A 23,810-nucleotide genomic window follows, 5' to 3' on the forward strand; every position below is an offset into this window, starting at 1 on the left:
TGACAGGCATGAGGGACAGAGAAGCAAGGAACTGTATCCTCCGGGCAGTGCCCCCCAGGGTACCATCACCCCCCAGCTCTGGGGTCCCTACTCACCATGGACCACCAGCTTGGCTCTCCTGGACGCGGAGCCCGCCTCGTTGGTGGCCTGGCACTCGTAGTCTCCGCCGTCAGAGGGAGAGACAGAGGCCAGGAACAGAGAGCCTTCGTCCAGCACCGCCAGGCCTGGCCGGCCACGCAGCGGCTCAGATGACGGGCCCTTCCGCCACGTGACCTGCGGCTTGGGCGTCCCTGGCAGGGCACCGGCTCGTCAGCACAAACACCCTGTCTCCTTCTCTGTCCACACCCGCACTGCCCGCCCCCCACCCGCCCAACCCAGGTGCAAACATCACTGACCCTCCAGGCGGGGGTTGCCTCAGATTCCTCCTGGTCCCCAGGCTGCAGGTGCCCCACACCTGGCCCCTCCGACCCAGGGCTGCACGTCTACCCGGCCTCCCAGCGCCCCCAGAAGCCAGTTCCCTTCTCAGATGACCCAACCCGCCTGGAACTGCACCCTCCCAGGCACTCCCACCGCCCACCCCTACCCAGTGTCTTCCTTTGCCCCCCACCTACAGCTTTCTAATATATATAACATGCACTTTTTTTTCATGCTATATATGGATTTTTTGGTGTATTGTCTGTCTCCCCGCACAAAGTCCAGGGTCTCTGCTTTGTGCCCAGCAGCAACCCCAGCCCCTGGCACCCAGTAGGTGCTACAAGAAAGAAACTAGCCCTCCATGCTCAGCCCCGGTCTCGTCCCATTGGATCATCACATAAACGGTGGAGGCCCCGGCTCGGCCTGGCCTGATCTTCCTCTCTGAGGCACGAGGTGGGCACTGCTGGCCACACCCCCCCGCCCCATGAGAGTCCCGATCCCCCAGAACGCCCTTCTCCATCATCCCCCACGTTGCCCTGTCCAGAGTCTGGCTCTGCCACCGGACTGTTGGCTCACAAGGCCTGGCGCACAGTGGGTATGGGATATAAACAGCCGGGGCACACAGTAGGTCCTCAGATCAGTGTTGAAGGCATGACCCAGTCTTCCAAGCAACACACGTACCCAGGAGGTGAGGTGCCCAGTGGTCACCGCCGGGCTCGGGTCTGGTGAGCCCCAGCTCTGCAGAGGTGCCAAGTGACTTCAGGACAAAAAGCAACCCTACTCACAGCCCTGCCCGCTGGGCCCTCACCTCCCTTCCTGCCTCCACCAGCGCCCAGGAAGAGGGCAGCTTGCAGCACCTCCGTCACCCCCGTCGGGATCATAGTCATCGCCAAACACCGTCATCATGAACCGCCGCCACTTCCTTTGCCTACTCCCCTGGCAGCTCGGGACTCTGTCTGCCTCACTTGCTCTCTTATCCTTGCTGTTGCAAGGAGGAGTGGGCCACCTCACTTAGGGGGAACAGGGAGGGGTGACATCAAGAGGTGGCACGTCCAGGTTCCCCTGGTGATCCAGTGGTTAAGAATCCACCTGCCAATGCAGGAGACACGGATTCGATCCCCGCTCCGGGAAGATCGCACATGCCACAGAACAGCAAAGGCCCGTGCTCCGCAACTACTGAGCCCACGTGTCAAGAGCCCGTGCTCTGAAACAAGAGAAGCCGCTGCAATGAGAAGCGCCCGCACTGGGACTGGAGGGTAGCCCCTACTCGCTGCAATGAGAGAAAGCCAGCCTAGCAACAAAGACACAGTGCAGCCAAAAATTAATGATTAAAAAAAATGCAGCACATTCAAGGCATCCAGGGTTTCAGGAGGCCCTGCCTGAACAGCACCAACAAGTGCTGGGGACTCTGCCCGCTGGCCGTCTCGGAAACGGAGGGACCACGGCCACCCACGCTTTGTGATCTTTGGGCTACTTGTTTTCTCACAGGCTCCTCTGCCGTTTCCTCTGTGCCTGCCTAGAATGCTCGTCCAGGTGACCCACTGCCAGGGTCCCGCTCCCCAGGGTAGGGACGTGTGTGTGTGAACACACAACACACAAGTACACCCCCACAAACACACACATACCCCTCCCAGTGTCTCATCTTCTGCAGAAGACCCCAGCCCATCCTCCTCCCCTTACCCAGAGACCAGGACCTCGGAGGTGCTGGCCTGGAGGGGGATTGCGTTTTGAACACTGGAACTTTTTTTTTTTAATGCAAATGTCTAACCCCTAAACAAGCTCTGACCACTGAACTCCACCACTGCTCTGAATGAAGACTCCAGGGACTTGGGGCTGTTGCTGAAAATCACTCATCTCATCTCCACTCCCATTTTAAGGGGGTCGAGAGAGGAGCGGTGATTGTCTCAAATCACCAGCAGGCTGGTGACCAGGCTCTTGGCCTCTGCAGCACCCCACAAGGAGGAGGCAGATGGTGCCACTCACTGCAGGGGACCAGAGCTCCCAGGGGACACAGCCGGGTGCTTAGGGCTTTCTCCTTTTGACATCAGAGCCCAAGGGCGCATGGCAGATGAACGCTAGTGCCCAACAGACAGTCACATGCTTGAAAGGGAGAAGGCCAAGGGCAGCTGGGCAGTCGGGGATGGAGGAGCAGGCGGTTTTAATGAAGGAGACTTGGATGATGTCAACCTGGCTGAAGTTAGGCCCAGAGGACGCCCTGGCTGACCAGAGATGATGCTGGTGTCGTGGGTGGCCGTGAGGCATCAGGGCAAGAGGCGGTGGTTGGTGGTCGCACGTCCCATGGCCCATTATTGTTGTTTAGTTGCTAAGTCGTATTTGACTCTTGGCAACCCCAAGGACTGTAGCCTGCCAGACACCTCTGTCCATGGGATTTTCCAGCAAGAATACAGGAGTGGGCTACCATTTCCTTCTCCAGGGGATCTTTCTGACCCAGGGATTGAAACTGCATTTCCTGCATGCGTCTATATCAGCACTCCCTGTACAAGAGCGACCGAAAATTTATTTTATTTATTTTTTTAGGCTCCAAAATCATTGCAGATGGTGACTGCAGCCATGAAATTAAAAGATGCTTGCTCCTTGGAAGAAAAGTTATGACCAATCTAGACAGCACATTAAAAAGCAGAGACATTACTTTGCCAACAAAGGTCCATCTAGTCAAAGCTATGGTTTTTCCAGTAGTCATGTATGGATGTGAGAGTTGGACTATAAAGGAAGCTGAGTGCCGAAGAATGGATGCTTTTGAACTGTGGTGTTGGAGAAGACTCTTGAGAGTCTCTTGGACTGCAAGGAGATCCAACCAGTCCATCCTAAAGGAAACCAAGCCTGAATATTCATTGGAAGAACTGATGCTGAAGCTGAAATTCCAATTCTTTGGCCACTTAATGCAAAGAACCGACTCATTTGAAAAGACCCTGATGCTGGAAAAGATTGAAGGTGAGAGGAGAAGGGGACAACAGAAGTGGAGATGGTTGGACGGCATCACCGACTCAATGGACACAAGCTTGAGTCAACTCCGGGAGTTTGTGATGGACAGGGAGGCCTGGCGTGCTGCAGTCCGTGGGGTCACAGAGAGTCAGACCCAACCGAGCAACTGAACTGAACTGAACTAACTGTGCGTGAGTTCAGTTCATTCCTTGCTGTTACCAGATACTAACACAAGGTGGCAGCCTGGTCAAGAGCGAGACGATGGTCCCTTCAGGTGGTCGGCGCCCTGGGCTCCAGGGTTTAGTCACTCAGTGGTGAGTGCCTCTTTGCCACCCCATGGACTATAGCCCACCAGGCTCCTCCGTCCATGGGATTCTCCAAGCGAGAATACTGGAGTGGGTTGCCATGCCCTCCTCCAGGGGATCTTCCTGACCCAGGGATCGAGCCTCTGTCTCCTGCCTCTGCAGCATTGCAGGCGGATTCTCCACCAGCTGAGCCACCGTGGAAGCCCATGGTTCCCGCCTGTCTCCTACCTGCCCACCCCTCGTCCCTTTCCAAGGACTTCTCCAGGCCCCGAGCAACAAGGAAGTGCAGTGCCAACTGGAATCCGCTTTCCTAGCTCCTGCCAGTCTTCCCGTAAGCTGCCACTTGCCCCCCAAACACCCAGACGCCTCCTCTCCAAGAGAACACTGTCCACGTACAGAGGAGGCATTCAGGCCATCTTGGTCCAAAGCCAGAAGAAGCAACTCGGGCTGGCACCCACTGGGTGTCACTGGGAGGCTTCACAGACGGTGGAATCGCTCCACGCATTCAACACGTTTCCCCAAGCCCCTACTGTGTGCCAGGCACGGTGCTGGGACCTAGTACTCCTGCAGTCCACGGCAGCCCTCTGTGGAGGGGCAGGTGTGACCCCACTGGACAGCTGAGAAAACTGAGGCTCAGAAAGGACATGTGACCTGCCCAGCACTGGGCAGTTGACCAGGGGTGGCGATCTTGACCCCACACGGTACTGTTGCCGGAAGAGGCCCCCCAAGGGACGGTCTGCCCAGAACCCTGTGGATCCATGCTCTGTGAGAAAGTCTGGGGCTGGGGGAGAGGCCGGAGCCACAAGCCCTGATCCCAGGACCCCGGGGCCTTCCTCAGCCCCAGTGTTACACCCCCTGGGCACAGAGGGACTCAGGGCTTAACAGGTACAGAGCTAGGGGTTGAAGCATATTAGGTCATCTTCCAGGTGTGTGACCTCAGGCAAGCTGCTTACCCGCTCTGAGCCTAACTTGCCCCTAATGAAAAAGAGCTAATGCTAATACCCATCCTATAGGGTTGTGGATGGGATGAAGTGCCTGGCATGGCAGGCAGAACTGGGGACCCCACAACCCTCCACACCCATGGGCACTGTCCACAGTGAGTGACCCAAGGCTCTGGAATGTGGGTGGGTTTTCTCCCCCACCCGGCCCGCCCAGGGCCCAGCCTCACCTCTGGCAGGACACGGCAGGCTGGCATTCTCTCCTGCTATCCTCTCCAGTAGGCCGCTTGTCTCATCGGCCCCCCAGTGTGGTGGCTCTGGTGGGAGGTGATGTGGCCACACTCACACCCCAAAACCCAAAGCCTGGTGCCCCCCCCCCCACCAGGAGCCCAGGGCTTGGGTGGCGGGAGCATTCCCCTCAGAGCCTCAGCTGGAATAAGGGGTGCAAGCTCTGCACCCCAGCCCTCAGCCTCTGGGCCAGAGGCGTCAGCTCATCCCCCCCCCCCGCCCCAGGGTGGTCCATGGAAGAGCCTCTAGGGCCACACATAACCACCCTGGGCTCAGGGGCTGAGCTCCGGCATCCGGCCCCTCCAGCAGCAGCTTTCTGCCTGTGTTTCAGATTCATCAGAGCAAACAGGCTAGCCCCAGGGATCCAGAACTTTCTATTCACCAGACACTTCATACGCATTCTCGCACTGACCCCTCACATATTATTAGACACATTTTATGGGGTCAGAGAATGAAAATGACTGGCCGATGGTTGTCCAGCTGGAAAGTGGGAGAAGCTGGCCCCAGGCCCAGGCGTCTGCTCTTCAATCAGCAACCCCAGGGCGCCTGCAGCCCACCCTGAGGAAGGAACCCCGCCCCCGCAACCCGGGGCTGGTGAGAGCTGCCTGATGTGGCCTCAGGTCTGGGGGAAAGAAGCAGTCCAACAGCTCAGAAGCCCAGACAGCTGCAGGCGGCTGCAGAAGGTGGGGGGACCAGGGAGCTCTGGGGGTCGGGGGCCACTCACCCAGCACCCTGAGATCCAGCTCCCAGGCGTCTACCCCGGCGCTGCTGGACGCCTCGCAGCGGTATGTCCCGGCGTGGGAGGTTTGGATGGCCGCGAAGTGGACAGAGCCCTCGGGCCCCTCACCACGCAGGGCCACCCCATCCTTGGACCAGGTCACCCGGGGCTCCGGGCTGCCCTCGGCCACACAGTTCAGGTCCACGGCTTCTCCCACTAGCACCTTCAGGACCCGCGGGCCCGGCTGAACCTGGGGGGGCACTGACAGGGCCACAGGGAGGGGGGTCAGGGCAGGGGCTCGGGGTGTGGGGGGGACGCAGAGCCCAGACCCACAGAGCAGGCCCAGCCTGCTCAGGGCTGTCCGCATCCCTGGGCATCACCAACCCACAAGGGGGCAGGGGTGATCTGAGGCCGATCGTGCCTCGGTTTTCAGGAAACGATATTAGGATGCCTTGCGTGGACCCCTTCCCCTCCCATGCGTGAGTGCCATCACCCTTCCCCCTGAGCAACCGTGCTCTCATCAAAGAATGGCTCCTCCTTGCTTGGCTTACTTCCCCACCCCGCCCAGCACCCACCCCCACCCCCGGGCTTGCCCCCAGCACCGTGAGAATCACCAGCTCGGTGTGGGATGGGGACACCGAGGCCCGGGGGGCAGCAGGCATGAGCGGTAGGCTTCAGATCCTAGCCCTGCCTCTCGAGGTCACAGGACCCTACATTGGCCAGGGCCTCGGCTTCTCCTCACAAAGCTGCCCCGGGTGCAACAGGACATAGCATCAGAGCGGCCAGCGTGGAGCCTGGTCCACAGGGGTGCTTAACACGCAGCGGCTTAGACCCACTCTCAGGGTTCCCAGCTCCCTCTTTTCCTTTCCCTGGGGTGGGGTGGGGGCGAGGGAGATGATGGGTTTCATTTCTTCCACATTTTCTGTTTTCAAGTCGCTTTCCCATCCTCCATCCCACTTGGTCCCTCCCACGGGTGCGTGATGCCATGCCCATTTTGCAGATGAAGAAACTGAGGGTCAGAAAGGTTATGTGACTTGACCAGACTCATCCACTCCATACTGGCTAACAGGAGCTGGACCAGCCCAAGTCTTGGTCTGGATGAGCTGGAATCCAAGTGGTTTCCATACAGCCAGACTGGGTGAGCCCAGGAGAATTCTCAGAGACTTGGAAAAGTGTCCTGGGCCCTCAGGGGAAGTTGAGGACACCCACTCCCTTCCCAGCTTCAGAGGAGGATCCCGAAGATAAGACCATCCATGGGAGCTGGCCCCTGGGCAGAGATTGGCTCCCCTACCGCCAGCCCAGAGCCTCATTTTCCAGGAGCAGGAGGGTAGACAGGGTGCCTACTACCCCCCTGAAAACACTAACAGTTTCCACTGTGCTGAGCACCTGAAGTCATCGGTACCCTTACTGTGGGATAGGCGTTATTGCCTCTACTTTATAGACAGGAAAGGACTTCCCCGATGGCTCAGACCGTAAAGCGTCTGCCTACAATGCAGGAGACCCAGGTTCAATCCCTGGGTTGCCAAGATGCCCTGGAGAAGGAAATGGCAACCCACTCCAATATTCTTGCCTGGAAAAATCCCATGGACAGAGGAGCCTGGTGGGCTACAGTCCATGGGGTCGCAAAGAGTCGGACATGACTGAGCGACTTCACTTTCTTACAGACAGGAATCCAAGGCTCAGAGAGGCCAAGCAGCTGGCCTAAGGTCACAGAGCCAGTCGGTGGCAGAGTCAGCATTCAAACCCGGCTCCGTTCATCCTCCTGCCCTTGCTTCCCTGTCTCTCTCCGGGGCTGTGCTATGCTTAGTCGCTCAGTCGTGTCTGACTCTGTGCGACCCCATGGACTGTAGCCCTCCAGGCTCCTCTGTCCCTGGGATTCTCCAGGCAAGAATACTGTTGTGGGTTGCCACGCCATCCTCCAGAGGATCTTCCCAAACCAGGGACTGAACCCAGGTCTCCCGCACTGCAGGCGGGTTCTTTAACATCCGAACCACCTCCTCTCTCATATGCTCATGTAAACACACAGCAAAGCTTTGAGCCCCTCCCTCTTTGAACCTCAGTCTGTCCACCTGTAAAATGGGGACTTAAGCCTAGAGCAGGGTTTGGCTCTTTCTGGAAAGGGCCAGAGAGTAAATATCTTAGGCTCTGCAGGCCAGATGGTCTCTGTCTCAGCTACTAACTTTGCCATTTCGGCGTGAAGAAAGCCACAGACACTACGTAACCGAACGTGTGTGGAGGCATTCCAATGAAGCTTGTATTAACGGACACTGAAGAACTGAGTTTCATATAATTTTCATATGTCACATTATTTGCTTTTTCTCCCCCAATCATTAGAAAACGCAGACATCATTCTTCACTTGTGGGCCAAACGAGAACGGCGTGTAGGCGAGGAGCGGCTGAGGGCTGTGGTTGGTGGACCCGGGTCTCAGATGGCTCACTGGGGCTCTTGGAGGGGACAGGCTCCCCACCTCTTTGGTGGAGTGACTCCATTGGGTGGCTCCTGTGAATGGGACCTGGACCCCCCAGGTGAACAGCCACTCCTGGGCCCCCACCTGGGCTGGGACCCAGAATCCCCTCTGTGGGTCGCCCTCCCAGCCCCTAAGTCCCTGCCGCCTTGGGGTCCCACCCTCGGTTCTCAGGAGGGAGCTCTGAACAGCCTTGTCTGAGCTCAACCAAGGGGTACAGGAGAGGCGAGGAATAGGGGTGGGGAGAAGGAGAGACAAGACTTGAAAAGACAGGAAATTAGGTAGATGGGGCACACACTGGAGGGCCATGAAAAGGTGACGGAGCCTGGTGGGGGGATGGGGAGAGACACCAAAAGGCCCGGGAGAGATGGGGGCAGGGGGCCACGTGGTGAGATGGAGGCTGCCAGCCAGGGCCCTACCTTGCACCCTGAGGATGTAGTACTGAGTAGCGGACCCGGCAGGGTTACTGGCTGTGCATTCGTAGAGGCCGCTGTCACTGACCTGGGCCTGAGCCAGACGCAGGGAGCCCGGCAGGAGGAGGTGATGCCTGAGGAAATGAGGGACACTGGTGAGACCCCAGCCAACCCCACATCTGCTGGAAAGGTCTCATGACCCAACCAGTTGCCTCCCCCAGGAAGCCAGCCAGGACTAAGGCAGTATCCACCACCCACCCTTCACCACTCCCTTGCCCTGCTTCCAGTTCCCCAAATCACCAGGCCAAGGCCAGGTCCACTCCAACTGGTATAAGAGACAAAGAGCATTAGGCTAGGAGTCCGCTGGCTGGGTTTGACTTTGAACTCCAATTTTGAGCTGGGTAAAGCAAGTCCTCTTGGAGCCTCTGTTTCCTCATCTATAAAATGGGTACATTAAGGAATGCTGTGACTGGGGCTGGTGAACAGATTCCACGTGGTCGCCAGTCACTGCCCCTCTTCTAATGCACACACCTATCCCTCAACCCTGCCCTGAGAGGCGGGGAGGAGGCCTCACTTGGAGGACCCCCAGCTTCCAGGGAGAAGCTGCAGGCCAGAGGCCCTCTGCATCTACGGGTCAGCTTCACCCAGACTCCGAAGCCTGTGCTTTTTGGTGTCCAGCTATCTGGCGCTGGGCTCTCGGGAGGAAGCTGTGAGGCTCCCGCATCACTGCCCTCCCCACTCCAGCCCACCTGCTGAAGTCACCCGGCCCCCATCCCACAGAGATCTGGGACCCTCAGCCAGGCTCCTGCAGCTGGACTGGACCCCAGGGGACCCCCGCAGACATGATATCACTGGCCCATATGTGCTGGCTCCGTGTAGCCCCTGCCCCCACAGAGCTGGGAGGGCAGCTGCGGCCCCTGGCCCCAGCCAGCCCTGAGCGCTAGCAGCCAGCGCAGGGGTGGGAGACCTCCAAGGGCCAGTCGCTCCCCCGCCTGTGCTCATCAGGGTCCAGCTGGGCTCCAACCCCGGTGCCCACTCCCCTCTCAGATAAATCTCAGATTCCTCCTATGCAAAACAGGGATGACAGTAGTCCCCCATTTACTAAGCAGCTGCAAGCGAAGTACTGGGCATACACTTATCCACCAGGTCGATATTGCTGGCAACTCACTCTCTGTGCAATCTCGGGCCACTAGCTTTGCCCTGCAGGTCCTGCGTCTCCCCATCTGTAAAGTGGGGTTGTAATCCCCCTGCCTAGTAACCCCCTCCTCTAGTTTTCCTTGAGCGTCCAGCAGGCACTTGGGGCAAGTTCTCTGAGGACAGCTGTGAGTGATACACGAGCTGGCGGTCTCTAGAGCCCAGGCACCGGGCTGGGGCCAGAGGCTCCGACCCTGTTCTGCCACGTGCCTGCTGTGTGATGTTTGTTAAGTCACTCAACCTTTCTGTGCTTTGCTGTCTCCTTTGCAGGGCAGGGGGAAATAAGACAAAAGCAGTGCTTCTTCCTCACGGGGTTGTCCAGAGGATGAAAGACCTAATTCACAGCACGCTGCCTGGAACAGTGTGAATGCGTGCTTAGTCACCTAGTCCTGTCCCACTCTTTGCAACCCCATGGACTGCAGCCTGCCAGGGCTTGGGATTTCCCAGCAAGAACACTGGAGTGGGTAGTCATTCCCTTCTCCAGGGGATCTTCCAGACCCAAGAAGAGGGACACGCTCAACGAAGGTTACCATGCTGACGACAGTAATTATGTTACAATATGCAACATAATTTTGCATTGTTTAAAACTCATACGCATGGCAAAGCGTATGTGTACGTGGGTCCAATTCGTTCACTTTTCACCGCTGCATAGTAGTCCTTTGTGTGACTTTACCACACTTGATTAATTAGTTCTCCCTTTGGTGTACGTTTAAATATCTAGATTTTTTTTCTTTCTTCCAACCCTGCTCTCCTTCCTTTGCTCTTTCTTTCGCCGCCAGAGCCCTCTGCACACTGCTGTGTGTCCCCCACGCACAGGAGCTGGCCTCCTGGGCCATACCTAGGCTCACACACCATCAGCTCTCACAGAGGCCATCACTCCCTGCTGCAGCGCAGGGCTTCTTATCAGAATTTTCCAGCCACATGTGAAACATACACACTCCCAGGGCCCAGCCAGATTTGGGGGGTGGAGGCTGGAATCAGGGTTGTACCAAGACCCTCTGGGGTCCACCCCTTGGGAGCAATGCCCCGGGACACAGGGAAGTGCCCCTGCCCCCCAAAAGTGACCCGGAGGAGCAGGCGGGAGCCGGGCTTTGACAGCAAGTGCTATCGCCCCCACCCACGACCTTTGGGCTGAGGAATCCCTCTCCCCAAGTCTGTGTCCTCACCTGGGATCACAGGATACGGCGTGTATGAAGTGACATGACACACACAAAGTCCGTGGTCCCTGGGACGTAGTAAGTGCTCCATACACAACCCCGCTGCTAGTAAAAAACTCACCCCCAGTGTCCATGTGCTCGCTCCCAGCCCCCAATCAGTAGGTCCCTTAGTCTTCCAAAGTGGAAGAAAAAGGAGCAAAAACACCACACAGATGTCTGTTTGTCCCCGTGACAAGTAAACCTCTCCCCTGTGCGGCTCCACTGCCCTGGCTTGGCTCTTCTCATCCACCGCGGTCGTGTTTTATTTTTTTAGGTTAAATAATGTCAACATCCAACAACACGAGCCAAATCAGCGTGAGGCTGAAACATACACACTTAATCACACTTGGGGCGGTGACATGGCTCCCTTGGGGACTTTGCTGCGAACCTCGACTAGCCAAGCGGGGGACCCCCTGGGTCAGTGGAAAGATGTCTAGGCTGAGCACCAGAGTTCTGGGTCCAAGGTCCCATTCTGCTCTAGAGTGTGCAACCTCAGACAGGGCAAACAACATCTCTGACCCCAACTTCTTCATATTTGAAAAGGCAGCTCTGGACTCCTTTTATCTCAGAGGTTGCCTTCTAGTCCTTCTTAGAACTTTAGAGACTAAAGGACCTCTTGCTCCTTCCCTCCTCAAGCCCTTAAAAGGATAGGAAGTGGGAGCTTCTGGGGAAAAAAAAAAAAACAATAATGAAAGAAACTTCCAAAAGTGGAAACAATTCTCAACAATAAAAGAGGCCTCTTGTCTTTCTCATGATGAGCCCCAGGTCATTTCCTAGAAAGGGAAGGCTGCTCGCTATATCACAGAGGAGGGGACGGAGAGAAAGGAGACTCCATCTTATAGATGGTCAAGCTGAGACCTCTAGAGACCCCTCCATCGCAGCTTTCACCGTACTGGCCTGTGACCATCCTTCACCCGTGGGCCCTTAAGAGAACGTATTTCCGTCCACCTTATTTGCCTTTGTATCCCCAGAACCTAGCCCAGACCTGGCACAGAGCAGACCCCACTCAGACCAGACTTAGGACAATGATGTGAGGCCTGGGATGGATCAGTGAGGACCTGGAGGTCTGGGGGTTCCAGGGCAGACCTTCTGAACCACCCGAACCCCATGCCCCTTGCATGCTCTCTCCATGTTCCCAAGGCTCCCTGAGGTTTGGGGGCTACAAGCTCTGGGCACAGGGATGGGCATGGGCAGGGGCGAGGTGAGAGGAAGCGGGGAGAGGGCTGCCGTGTGCCGGGTGCATGTGGTGTAATTAGCAGCAGACTCCCATGCAGTGAGAGCAGCCAGATGGCTCCAAGTGGCGCCCAGATGAAAACACGGAGAGGTTCGAGGGGAATTTCCTGTTTATGACATGCACTGGGCGCGAGCCTTCGCTGCTGGCTGTGAGGTTCACACAGCCACGCAGATGGTGGGGGACGGTGGTGGGGAGATCCACCTACCCTGCTGGGTCCACCCCGGCCCTGAGAGCTCCAAGGTGAACATACCTGCCCGGAGAGACCAGAGGGCATTGGGTAGATAGTGCCAACAATCCCAGGCTACACCTTTGCTGCAACTCAGCTAGGGGTCTCCTCTCCATGCAGCTGCCTCTGCTGCCTGAGGTGGACCCTTGCTCTCACACAGAGGCTCCTGGGACCACGACGGCACTTATCGCACCTGCAGCCACCTGTCACTCTCTGATGGCTCTGTGGGGGGAGGGGCCAGGCGTGCCCAGGTTCCTGCCATGTCCTCGGCCCTTAGTATGGGCGCTGGCCCATAACAGGTGCTCAATAAATATTTGATGGCAAATCCCAACTGTCCCTGTCCACACACACACACCTTCCCACCTTTGCTCACAGTGTTTCCCACACCCCATCCTGTCTCAGCACTGCTCTCCTGCCCCCCAGGTCCCCTTCAAGGCAGCGCAGCCTCCAGCTCCTCCAGGAAGCCTTCCCTGATGAGACCAGGCAGGTTACTTACACTTTCCCTGCTCTGAATTCTGTGGAACCAGGTTCTGCCAATTGCTTGTTCATTCACTGATCCACTCATCTGACAAAGAGCCACTGGGTTCAAGGCGGGCCAGCTGCCGCTGGGGCAGAGTGAATGCCCCCTGTCCTCAGGTTGCTGGGAGTCTGGGTGGTTGGCCCAGTCCCTCTTGCTGGGTCCCATGCTTGTCCTGCTGCCCTCGTTTCTAAGCGGTCCATCCAACCTCCTCTGTGATCAGAGCCTTCCAGGAGGAAGTTGTGAAGTGAATGAACGGCACCCGCCGCAGAACCGAGCTGGCCAGAGGCTGATCCTCACCCGTAGCGCACAGCAGAGCTGGGCAGTGCTCGACAGATCCCCACCGCATGTCACTACATGCTGGCCACGCATCTGCTGGGCCAGGGCAGGGTCTGAGCCTGGGGGCAAGGATTGCCCCCCTCCCCGCCAGCACCACTCAGCCTGAAGAGCACCTTCACCCATCCACAGCGACCACTCTGACCTTCAGGCATATCATAGACCCTTGTAAGGAAGTTTCAAAAGGAAACCCCAAGCTGGAGCAATTCAGGAAGAGGGGCCTGACACCAACTGAATGGCCAAGGAAAATATGCGAGCACAGGGTTAAATGCACATCCCCCAAGCCCGTGAAACATAAACCTGGAGATGGCTAAGAGGCGACGGCTGTCAATACTCAGACGCTTCCTATGCTCCACCGCGGAGCTAAGCACTTCCATGCACACTTGAAACGCCCCAAATCCAAACCTGCAAGGCAGGCAGATCACCCCAAGGCAGGGTTGATCCTGTCATCACCCCTTTCACAGAGGAGAAAACTGAGACTCAGATGGATGAAGTCGTGCTGTGCACGGCCACCCAGACACCAGGCTAGGAATCAGCATAAGTTATGAAGATCCACCAAGGTAAAGACCCCCATGGGGAGCCCCTGGGCAGTCCCTGCCATGCCATTGGCTTGCAAGAGGGAGCAGCTTTTCTCTGAGCCCCCTCCCCTCCTCTGAGCCAGGAGGGGGAGTGAGTGTCCCACCGCCCTGCAGCATCCCTGGACGCTCCATTCTTTCACTGTTCCCTCCCCGCCCCCCCTCCCCCACACGGCTGGCTTGGCCCTGTGTGGATCCTGGCCGGCTGCCCCCGGGAGCCAGAGCTGGAGCCAGGAGCACTTGCAGCTGTCCCAGCTACACATCAGAACCACAAACAAACATTGTTGCCTAGCAACACTGCTTCACCCCAGCATCCCTGGGCTGAGTCAAGGGACCAGAGCCACTAGGCACTCTCCGGCCACTATTGCCTGTTCAACTCTTTCATTTCTCAGATGGGAACACTGAGGCCCAGAGAGAGGGAAGGGTCTTGTTCACGTTCACTCAGGGAGCTGGGGGTACGGCTGGGAGGGTACTCAAAGTCTTCTGCCACCTGATGTCACACACAGCCTGGACCCGTCTTCTCTGTCCTAGACAGTCCTGGGCACAAAGATGCTCAATAAATCTTGTAGACTTCAATTTTGACTTCACAACTCCAGTGTTTTTTTTTCCCAAACAGCAGTCCCACAGGGTAAGAGGCACCCGGTAACCATTCCCAGCCTTGGACTCAACCCTTGGTTTTTGGGGCTCTACCCCAAGGAAATGATCCAGGAGATAAAGAGAAGCATTTGTGCAAAGATGTTCCAACAGCCCCATTTATTATCACCAAAAACTGGCAACAGCGCATCTGCCTCAAACAGAGGAAGAGCTTAGCAACCGTGGGAGCTGAATGCCCGGAATGTTATTTTGCCCTTTAAATGAAAAGCAATGACATGGGTCAGGATGAATCTAGGAAATGGGTAAATGTGGGAAAGTGTGGAAAAATCAATGAGGGCAGGATAGAAGATGCACTCAGTTTAATTCTCTAAAAGCATCTGTAAGAATATGTTAGAAGGGGTCATGGACACAGGTGGGTGGTTTAGAGTTTCAGGGGTATTCAGATTCCTACCATGTTTTCTTTCCATTAGGACTTTCTGACTCAGGAGGTCAAGTCTCCTTGAGTTCAGAATATTCTCTAGAATCTCCAGAGAAAGCAGTAGCCTGCCTGACCTTGGCCCAGAAGCCCGATGTGTGTGTGCCCACGTGTTCTCACGCCTGCCTCTCTGGTGTGTCTGTGTGCCTGTCCATAAGTGTTTGTGTCTATGTCACAGCTGGAATCAAGATTGCCGGGAGAAATATCAATAACCTCAGATATGCAGATGACACCACCCCTACAGCAGAAAGCGAAGAGGAACCTTTTTGAAGAACCTTTTTTCATCAAGGAGAGCCTCTTGAGGAAAGTGAAAGAGGAGCGTGAAAAAGCTGGCTTAAAACTCAGCATTCAGAAAACGAAGATCATGGCATCTGGTCCCATCACTTCATGGCAGATAGATGGGGAAACAGTGGAAACAGTGGCTGACTTTATTTATGGGGGCTCCAAAATCAATTCAGATGGTGATTGCAGCCATGAAATTAAAAGATGCTTGCTCCTTGGAAGAAAAGCTATGACAAACCTAGACAGCATATTGAAAAGCAGAGACATAACTTTGCAGACAAACGTCTGTCTTGTCAAAGCTATGGTTTTTCCAGCAGTCACATATGGATGTGAGAGTTGGACCATAAAGACAGCTGGGAGCCAAAGAATTGATGCTTTTGAACTGTGGTGTTGGAGAAGACTCTTGAAAGTCCCTTGGACAGCAAGAGCCAACCAGTCCATCCTAAAGGAAATCAGCCCTGAGTATTCATTGGAAGGGCTGATGTTGAAGTTGAAACTCCAATACTTCGGCCCCCTGATGCAAAGAACTGACTCATTTGAAAAGACCCTGATGCTGAGCAAAATTGAAGGCGGGAGGAGAAGGGGACGACAGAGAATGAGATGGTTGGATGGCATCACCAGCTTGATGAACATGAGTGTAAGTAAACTCCGGGAGTTGGTGATGGACAGGGAGGCCTGGCGTGCTGCGGTTCATGGGGTCGCAGAGAGTCGGACATGACTGCGCGGCTGCACTGCACTGACGGTGTCTATGTCAGCGTGCCTGGCCACGTGTCTGTGTCTCTGTGCCTGTCCTTGTGTCTTCATGTCTGTAGGTGTCTGTGCACGTCTATGTGTGTCTCCACACACGCACGAGTGTGTGTGTGTGTGTTAGGGCCCTGCCCAGGAGAGGAAAAAGTCAGGATTCTAGTTCCCCACCCGCCACGGCTTCTGTTTCCTCCCTCAGTGCCCTGCGCATGACCCTGCCCACCCCACCCACCTCCAGGATGGCCAGCAGAAGAGGGCAACCTCTCGCCCAGAAGAGGAGGCCTCACAGGCTCAGCCACACTGTGGAATTCAACCCTGATAGCACCAGAGTCTCCACGGAGCACCAGCGTCTCCATGGAGCACCAGCGCTGCAGGTCTGCTGGCGACCCAGACCACAGCGCCTTGGCCAGGGTCGGCACAGGATCAGGAAAGAGAGGCCCTGGGCAACCCTAGCAGTTCAGGCCTCCCCCTGCCCTCTCTCCGCAGAGGACAGAAGACAGAGGACAGAGGCAACTGCAAAAGAGGGGCGTGGCTCAGCCGGGCAGAAGGGGTGTGGCGGAAGAGGGGCGGGGCTCAACTATGCGGAAGGATCTCAGGTTCTCTCATGTGCTGGAGGCAGGTAGTCACCCATGACTCATCAGAATACGTTCTGAAGCAACCAGAATGCCAGCTTTGAAGCTGAGCCTTGGTGGGACGGGAGCGGCAGCGTGTCCCTGGGAGATGGAAAAGATGGAGGAGGAAGTGGCGAAGAGCAGCGGCCAGCAAGGCCACCCACTCCCCGACACCATCACTGCCTCGTGTGCGTCCCACAGGTTTGTTGTTGTTGTTGTTTTCACTTTTTATTTTACATTGGGGTATAGCCGATTAACAATGCTGCGATAGTTTCAGGTGGACAGCAAAGGGACTCAGGCATAGGTATACATGTATCCATTCTCCTCCAAACTCCCCTCCCAGCCAGGCTGTCTGGTAACATTGAGCAGAATTCCCTGTGCTATACAATAGGTCCTTGTTATCCATTTTAAATGTAGCAGTGGGTCCATGCTGCTGCTGCTACTGCTGCTGCTAAGTCGCTTCAGTCATGTCCGACTGTGCAACCTCATAGATGGCAGCCCATCAGGCTCCCCCGTCCCTGAGATTCTCCAGGCAAGAACACTGGAGTGGGTTGCCATTTCCTTCTCCAATGCATGAAAGTGAAAAGTGAAAGTGAAGTCCCCCAGTCGTGTCCAACTCTTAGCGACCCCATGGACTGCAGCCTACCAGGCTCCTCCATCCATGGGATTTTTCCAGGCAAGAGTACTGGAGTGGGGTGCCATTGCCTTCTCCCCTCCCAAACTCCCTAGCTATCCCTCCTCCAGACATTTCCCCTTGTGTGTATGCCTAGTCACTCAGTCGTGTCCAACTCTTTTCAAGCACATGGCTGACCAGGCTCTTCTGTCCATGGGGATTCTCCAGGCCAGAATACTGGAGTGGGCTGCTATGTCCTCCTCCAGGGATGCCCAACCCAGGGATCAAACCCAGGTCTCCCGCATTGCAGGTGGATTCTTTACCAGCTGAGCTACCAGGGAAGCCCATCCTTGCCTCACAGGTTTTTCACATCTGCATTTTCTGGCTGAATGGCCGTGGGACCAAGGGAACTGTGTGTCTGGTAAGAAAACTGGGCTCTATTCTGTTCGGGGAAGTTGTCAGATGCCACAGGGAGGCCCAAAGAAGCACAGGAACACAGAACCCACGACTGAAGCTAAGATACAATCAGACGTCAGTGAAGTTATTATTCACAATTGCCAGCAAGAGTACACAGACCAGGTGTCCATCAGCTGGTGAATAAATCAACAAAAGGTGGTCCATCACCACAACAAAACATTATTCAGTCATAAAAAAGAATGAAGTCCTGACACCTGCTACAACACGCAGAAACCGCAAAAACATGGTTCTCAGTGAAAGCAGCCAGACGCAAAAAGTCACATTGTTCATGATTACATTTATGTGAACCGTCCAGAGCAGATCAATCCAAAGGCAGAAAGCAGACGAGTGGTTGCCAAGGGCTGGGCTGGGGTGGGGAACGGATGAGAAGTGGCCGCCAACCAGTGTGGGGATATTTTCATGGAGGAGGGTGCTGGAAATGTTCTAAAATTAATTGTGATGATGGTTACACAACTCAGAACTTACTAAAAAACATATAATTGGAAAGCATGTGAATTATATCTCAATAAAGCTTTCCTATTGAAAAAAGTGGGTGAGAATTAAATGGGATAATAGCTATGATGATGATAATTTTTAAAGTTGGAAATAATGCTTTCGTTTCCAGCAGCAGCAGGAAAATGATATCAAAGGGGGTGATCTTCCACCGCTCACAACGCACCAAACATCACACATTCATCACTGTATCTTGAAAGCAGGATTTAAACCATGTCCACCTTACGGATGGAGAAACAGGCCAAGAGGAGCCAGGGGCCACCTGAGGCCACACGACTAATACATAACCAGTCAGCATTCGCACGCAGGTCTGATTTAATGCCAGAGTCTTGGCCCTTTACCCCAGCCCCAACCCCCCCAGGCATATTTTGCCTCTTCATGTAGGTGAACTCCCGGAATCTCATAAATCTCATGAGAAAGCCATAAGCCAGCAAGAAGTGGAGGGGGCGAGGGAGAAGGAACAGAACGAAACTCTAGGGTTGCAAAAGCAGCTTTCACAGATTTATGGCTCCCGGCTGGTCTATTAACGTATCACAACAAGGAGGGGTGAACAAATGGGAATTGCGATTCTCCATTTCAGTAACAAGCCAGAAACAAACAAGCACCCGCCGGCAGCTGTCCAGCCAAGGAGCCAGGACCGGGCTTTCTGGGGAGAGAGGCAGGTTCCTTTAGCCCCCACTCCCACCCACAACACGGAGCCGCCAAAGACCCCGGAGGGCATGCGGGTGGGGGCGGCACGGAACCATCCCCGTCACGGACCCCAGCAGCATTCAGGTGTGCAGACTTCCAGGACCGGGAGGGTCACCAAACAGATGTTGGGAGAGGAGAGCCCCGTGTGTGGGTGTTGGGGTTGGGGGGGGGGGTGGAGGCTGCACCACAGGCTGCTCTGAGACCTTCTCCATCTGGAACGTCTCAGAGACCTCGCCAGGACTGATGTCACCAGCTGGAGCTGCCCCCTCACCCACCCCCACCCCACAAGAGTCAAGGGCTCCAGCAGTTCTGAGGCCTTCTTGTTGGGAACCACCCTGCCCTACCTCCCTGTCTGAGGGTGGGGGTTTGGCCTGGCTTTGAAGGACAGCCTCCTTCCTCTCCCCCCAACTCCCAGGACCTCTGAAAGCCTGGCTGCCAGACACCAGTTCAGAGGAGTAGGCAAAGATGGAGAGCACGTGTCTTGCCCAGTAAGTGGTCCCAAACGTGGCGTTCCAACTTTGCTAGCTGAGTGACCATGAGCAGCTCACTCCACCTGGCTGAGCCTCATTTCCACTCGGTAGCAAGTGCTGCTGAGCAGATAGGAGGCGATCCTGCAGGCAGCGCCCCTTGGCTGTGCGGGGAGGGCCATGTGCGTGTTACTTCAGAGGCCTCGCCCTTCTGAAGGGCATCCATGCTCCCTTAGAGGCCAATGGGTGAAAAGCACTGCCTGAGGAATCAGTTGCGTATTCCCCCAGGGGCTGTCCACAGGGTTCTACACACCAGCTGGGTCACTGGACACCTTGAGGCCAGTTTCCCCAAACATCAAGCTCTGTCCATCCCCGGGCCCAAGGCCACGCAGCTGGGGTTACCTGTCGGTGATGGGCAGCATGGGGCGGGAGTCCTTGGTCCAGGTGACCAGTGGAGGTGGAGAGCCCTGGGCCTCACAGTCAAGGGTCACTTCATCACCAGCCTTGGCCGTGACCCTCAGAGGCTTGTCTGCTTCATGTGATCCATTCACAAGGATCCTGGGCTTGGCTGTTGGTGGAAGGATGCAGGGACTGTGAGCAGGGCGGGAAGCCATGGGATGCAGCCTGCAGAGGACCAGCATGGCTTCCCTAGGAAGCTGAGGTGGTACTGCCACCCCGGACGTGCGGAGGACGGTGGGATCTGCTATATTGGGAGAGTGTAGGTTTCTGGTTGGACTCAGATCTGATGGTTTCCCCCAGCCACCCCTCTGCCTATCCACCCCACCCTCCTTCTGGAAGCTCATCTTGCTTTGCTGACCTCAACATGGTCCCTCCTGCTCCAATGTCTATGTCCCTCTAGCTTTCCATCCTGCTCCGCTTCCCTGGGGGCACTCTGGCAGGTTCTTTCCTCCCTCCTTTCTCTCCCTTCTTGGCCTGAATCATCCCATTTATCCTCAGGAATAAATGGAATTAACCATCAGCTGATGCCCAATCTCCCTCCATGCCTAGGGCCCAAGGGGAACCCTGGTTCCAAACAGTTCAATACACACTTAATTATTTAATGGCAGTTGTGATGGGCACTAAGAAGGGGACATTCCAGAGAGTTCAGCCTGAGGGATCAGAGAGCTCTGAGATCTGACTGATGGGAGAAGTCAGTGGACCAGAAGTGAGGGAAGGGCATGCAAACAGAAGGAACCGTTTGTGCAAAGGCCCTGAGGTAGGATGGGTCATTTAAGAAATTGAAAGGTGGCCAGAAGTTCTGGGCACTAAGGGTCAAAGAGTCGTGGAGAAAGGTGGGCAAGGGGGCTGCTGAGGGGTGAGAGTCCAGTGTAGGGCCTTGCGTCTGCCCCAGGCTTGTTAATACGAAGGTCTCTCCCCCTCCCCATCCATTTACTGAGCTGGAACCACTCTTGGAGCATGGGGACACTGCTGGGGACAGTCCTCAGAGGGAGGATGGTTTTGATCTTCAGACAGGAAAAGTTTAGAGGCAGGGCTGCTGACCGGGTGCCAGGAAGATGCAGGGGAGGTCAGACTGAGCATGCCCCTGCCTCCACACCTGCCCGGCCCCTCTTCCAGGACAGGGGTGGCCATCACTCACTGTTGACAGAAAGCCACATCTCCTGGCTGGAGAAGCCCACTGCATTGGTGGCTGTGCAGACATAGGCCCCTGCGTCCTGGACAGACGGCCAGGGGATGACCAGGGTGCCGTCCTTGCTCACGTTGTAGTGGGGATCCCCGGAGGCCAGGGCATTGGTCTCCTGCAATGGAGTCACAGGTGACATCAGCAAAGCCCACCTCCCACGGCAACTTGCATCGCTCCTCTCCCCATGATCACTGGGCCTACCTCTCTGGTTACCTTTATGGTAACAGGCTTCACCTACCTTGGTCCAGGTGATGGTGGGGGTGGGAACTCCTGAGGCTACACAGGGGAGAGAGGCTGGAACGCCTTCATTGGTGATGTGGTGGGTGGCAGTGGGCTGGATTCTAGGTGGCACTTTTAAAAACAAACCAATTTCATAAACCAGAGTTCACAGCAGCATTGTTCACAATAGCCAAAAGGTGGAAACAATCCAAGTAGCCATCAGAGGGGGATGGATAAACAGAATGTGATGTGTACATATGGAATATTATGCAGCCCTGAAAAAGGAACAACTGTCTGATACATAGTACAACATGGATGAACCTTGACAATATTATGCAAAGTGAGATAAGCCAGACATGGGAGGACAAATACTTAAGATTACACTTATGGGAGATACCGTGAACAAGCAAGCTCATAGAGGCAGGAAGCAGAATGGCGGTGGCCAGGGGCTGGGGGAGGGGAAATGCGGAGTTGGCAGGTACAGTTTCAACTTGGGAAGTTGAAAAAGTTCTGGAGATGGATGGTGGTGATGGTTGTGAAACTGTGTCCCATGGAGTTAAAAACCCATCCCAAAACTGAGCCCCATGGGGTTAACAATACCGGCAACAGAAATTCTTGAGCTTATCTTACAGCTTGCTGCCTACCCTTCTGCTTGAGCCTGCCTTCGCTGAGCAAGCTCGCTTAATTGTTTCATTGCAAATTGCATATCCTCCAAGCTTCGTGTAGCCTAAACAATAAGATGTTTGTCTGAGTTGTTTTCCAGGAAAACAACTGGAAGTCAGCTGTGTTTAGTTAGAGTACAAGCCAGCTAAGACTGATTGGGACCACCGACCCTAAAACTGTGTCTACACAGGTGTCTGATAAGTGACTTTCTGACATCAGAGGGCCTAAAGCCCCACCCTCAGATCATGCTAGGCGTCTCCATTTTTGGACGTGCATCTTATGGAGAGGCAAGTCAGCCAGGCACACCTGCACAGAACAATGATGACCTCGCCCTTTCCCTACCTGTAGCCACCTTTTCCCATGCCTTTGGCCACCTCATGCGACGAGTTGACTCATTGGAAAAGACCCTGATGCTAGGAGGGATTGGGGGCAGGAGGAGAAGGGGACGACAGAGGATGAAATGGCTGGATGGCATCACCGACTCGATGCACATGAGTTTGGGTGAACTCCAGGAGTTGGTGATGGACAGGGAGGCCTGGCATGCTGTGATTCATGGGGTTGCAAAGAGTCGGACACGACTGAGCAACTGAACTGAACTGAACTGAAGACCACCTTACTTTAATAAATATCCTAAGCCTCTGGCCTTTGGGGAGGCCAATCTGAGACTTATTCTCCTGTCTCCTCACTTGACTGCCGTGTGAACACACCCTTTCTCTGCAGTAAACCTCAGCATCTCAGTGTTCTGGCTTGCTGCATTCTGGGCAAGGGTCTTCCCAGATGGTGCTAGTGGTAAAGAACCCGCCTGCCAATGCAGGAGACATAAAAGACACAGGTTCGATCCTGGGTCAGGAAGATGCCCTGGAGGAGGGCATGGCAAGCCACTCCGGTATTCTTGCCTGGAGAATCCCATGGACAGAGGAGCCCGGCGAGCTACGATCCATCGGGTGGCAGAGTCAGACATGACTGAAGCGACAGTACGCACAAGCATGCATGCTGGGCAAATGAGCCTGCTGGCGCAGCACCGTGATGCCGCTTATGCTACTTAATTTATGCCACTGAACTGTACACTTTAAAATGGTTAAAACGGTAAGCTTTATATCATGTACACTTTATCATGATTTTTAAAAATAACATTTTAGCAGGAGAATACAGCCACCACTGCTGTAAATTCATGTCCCAGACAGAGGGCAGCCTGTGTCTAGGAACCAGCTGTGCCTTTTCTTCACTGTGGGACTTCAGATAAATCACTTAATCTTTTGATACCCATATTCCTTGATCAGCAAAAAAAAAAAAAAAAAAAAAGCTAAATTAACCTCAATTCCCTGCTCACTCTCTGGGGATGGAGAGATGAGAAGTGGTAAGAAAGAATGTTCACAGAACACAGTGAACTTGAAAACAAGTGCAGAATCCATCCTGGGAACCATCCAGATTTTCAGGCATTAAAACGGGGCAGGGCGGGGGCGGGGGAGGAGGTGTCTGGAGGAGGAGCAGCGGAAGGGGACTGGGCATGGAGAAATCAGACCCGGGAGGGAGGCCAGAAGCCAAGGGCTCTGATGGTAACACTAAGTTCCGTCGGGGGAATGCCCTCTGGATTCTCCCAGGTGGCCAAAGCTAGCAAGTCAATCAGAATTTGTTGAATGGAAGTGAAATGAGCCAGGAGAGCAGAGCTTGATCGCTGCTCCCACAGAGGGGGGCTGTGTGCAGGGCAGGAATTGAGGGGGAGGCTTCCTGCAGAGGCAGCCCTCGCTGATGCTATGATTTGCTGTTACCTCTGTCTTGGAGCCCCAGCTTTCCTTAACTTCAGAGCGTGGAGGCTCTTAAAACGCTCCACTTCGAGCAGTTAGGAAAACTAACATGCACAGACCCTCTTAGAGGTCTGGATGTGGCACATATCCCACCTTTGGTCACTGTATTTAATTGGAAGTATAAAGAGACAGGGCAGTTGGGTTCTAGACCCAGCCTCCTTCTGAGCTTCGGTTTTCCACTACAAAACGAGGAACCATGAGTTCTTCCCACTCATCCCTCGGGGGTTTAATAAAACAAGTGAAACAAACAAACAGAAAGAGGGTATTGATGTAT

General features: G+C 55.1%; 1 protein-coding gene across 5 annotated transcripts in view; it reads right to left on the reverse strand.

Annotated features, from left to right (window-relative positions):
* The window catches only part of HMCN2 (hemicentin 2), a 171,453-nt gene that overhangs the window by 83,110 nt on the left and 64,533 nt on the right, over positions 1-23,810 (reverse strand). For all 5 annotated transcript variants that reach the window (XM_069582171.1, XM_069582169.1, XM_069582167.1 and 2 more), the window contains exons 20-26: positions 21,088-21,200; positions 20,805-20,964; positions 19,610-19,775; positions 8,491-8,618; positions 5,613-5,867; positions 4,831-4,917; positions 96-290 (exon numbers count right to left, since the gene is read on the reverse strand). In XM_069582171.1, the coding sequence (XP_069438272.1) occupies positions 96-290; positions 4,831-4,917; positions 5,613-5,867; positions 8,491-8,618; positions 19,610-19,775; positions 20,805-20,964; positions 21,088-21,200 (1,104 nt within the window). The remainder of the gene's footprint in view (positions 1-95; positions 291-4,830; positions 4,918-5,612; positions 5,868-8,490; positions 8,619-19,609; positions 19,776-20,804; positions 20,965-21,087; positions 21,201-23,810) is intronic.

This window comes from Ovis canadensis, chromosome 3, assembly GCF_042477335.2.
Source record: "Ovis canadensis isolate MfBH-ARS-UI-01 breed Bighorn chromosome 3, ARS-UI_OviCan_v2, whole genome shotgun sequence".
Lineage (NCBI taxonomy): Eukaryota > Metazoa > Chordata > Mammalia > Artiodactyla > Bovidae > Ovis > Ovis canadensis.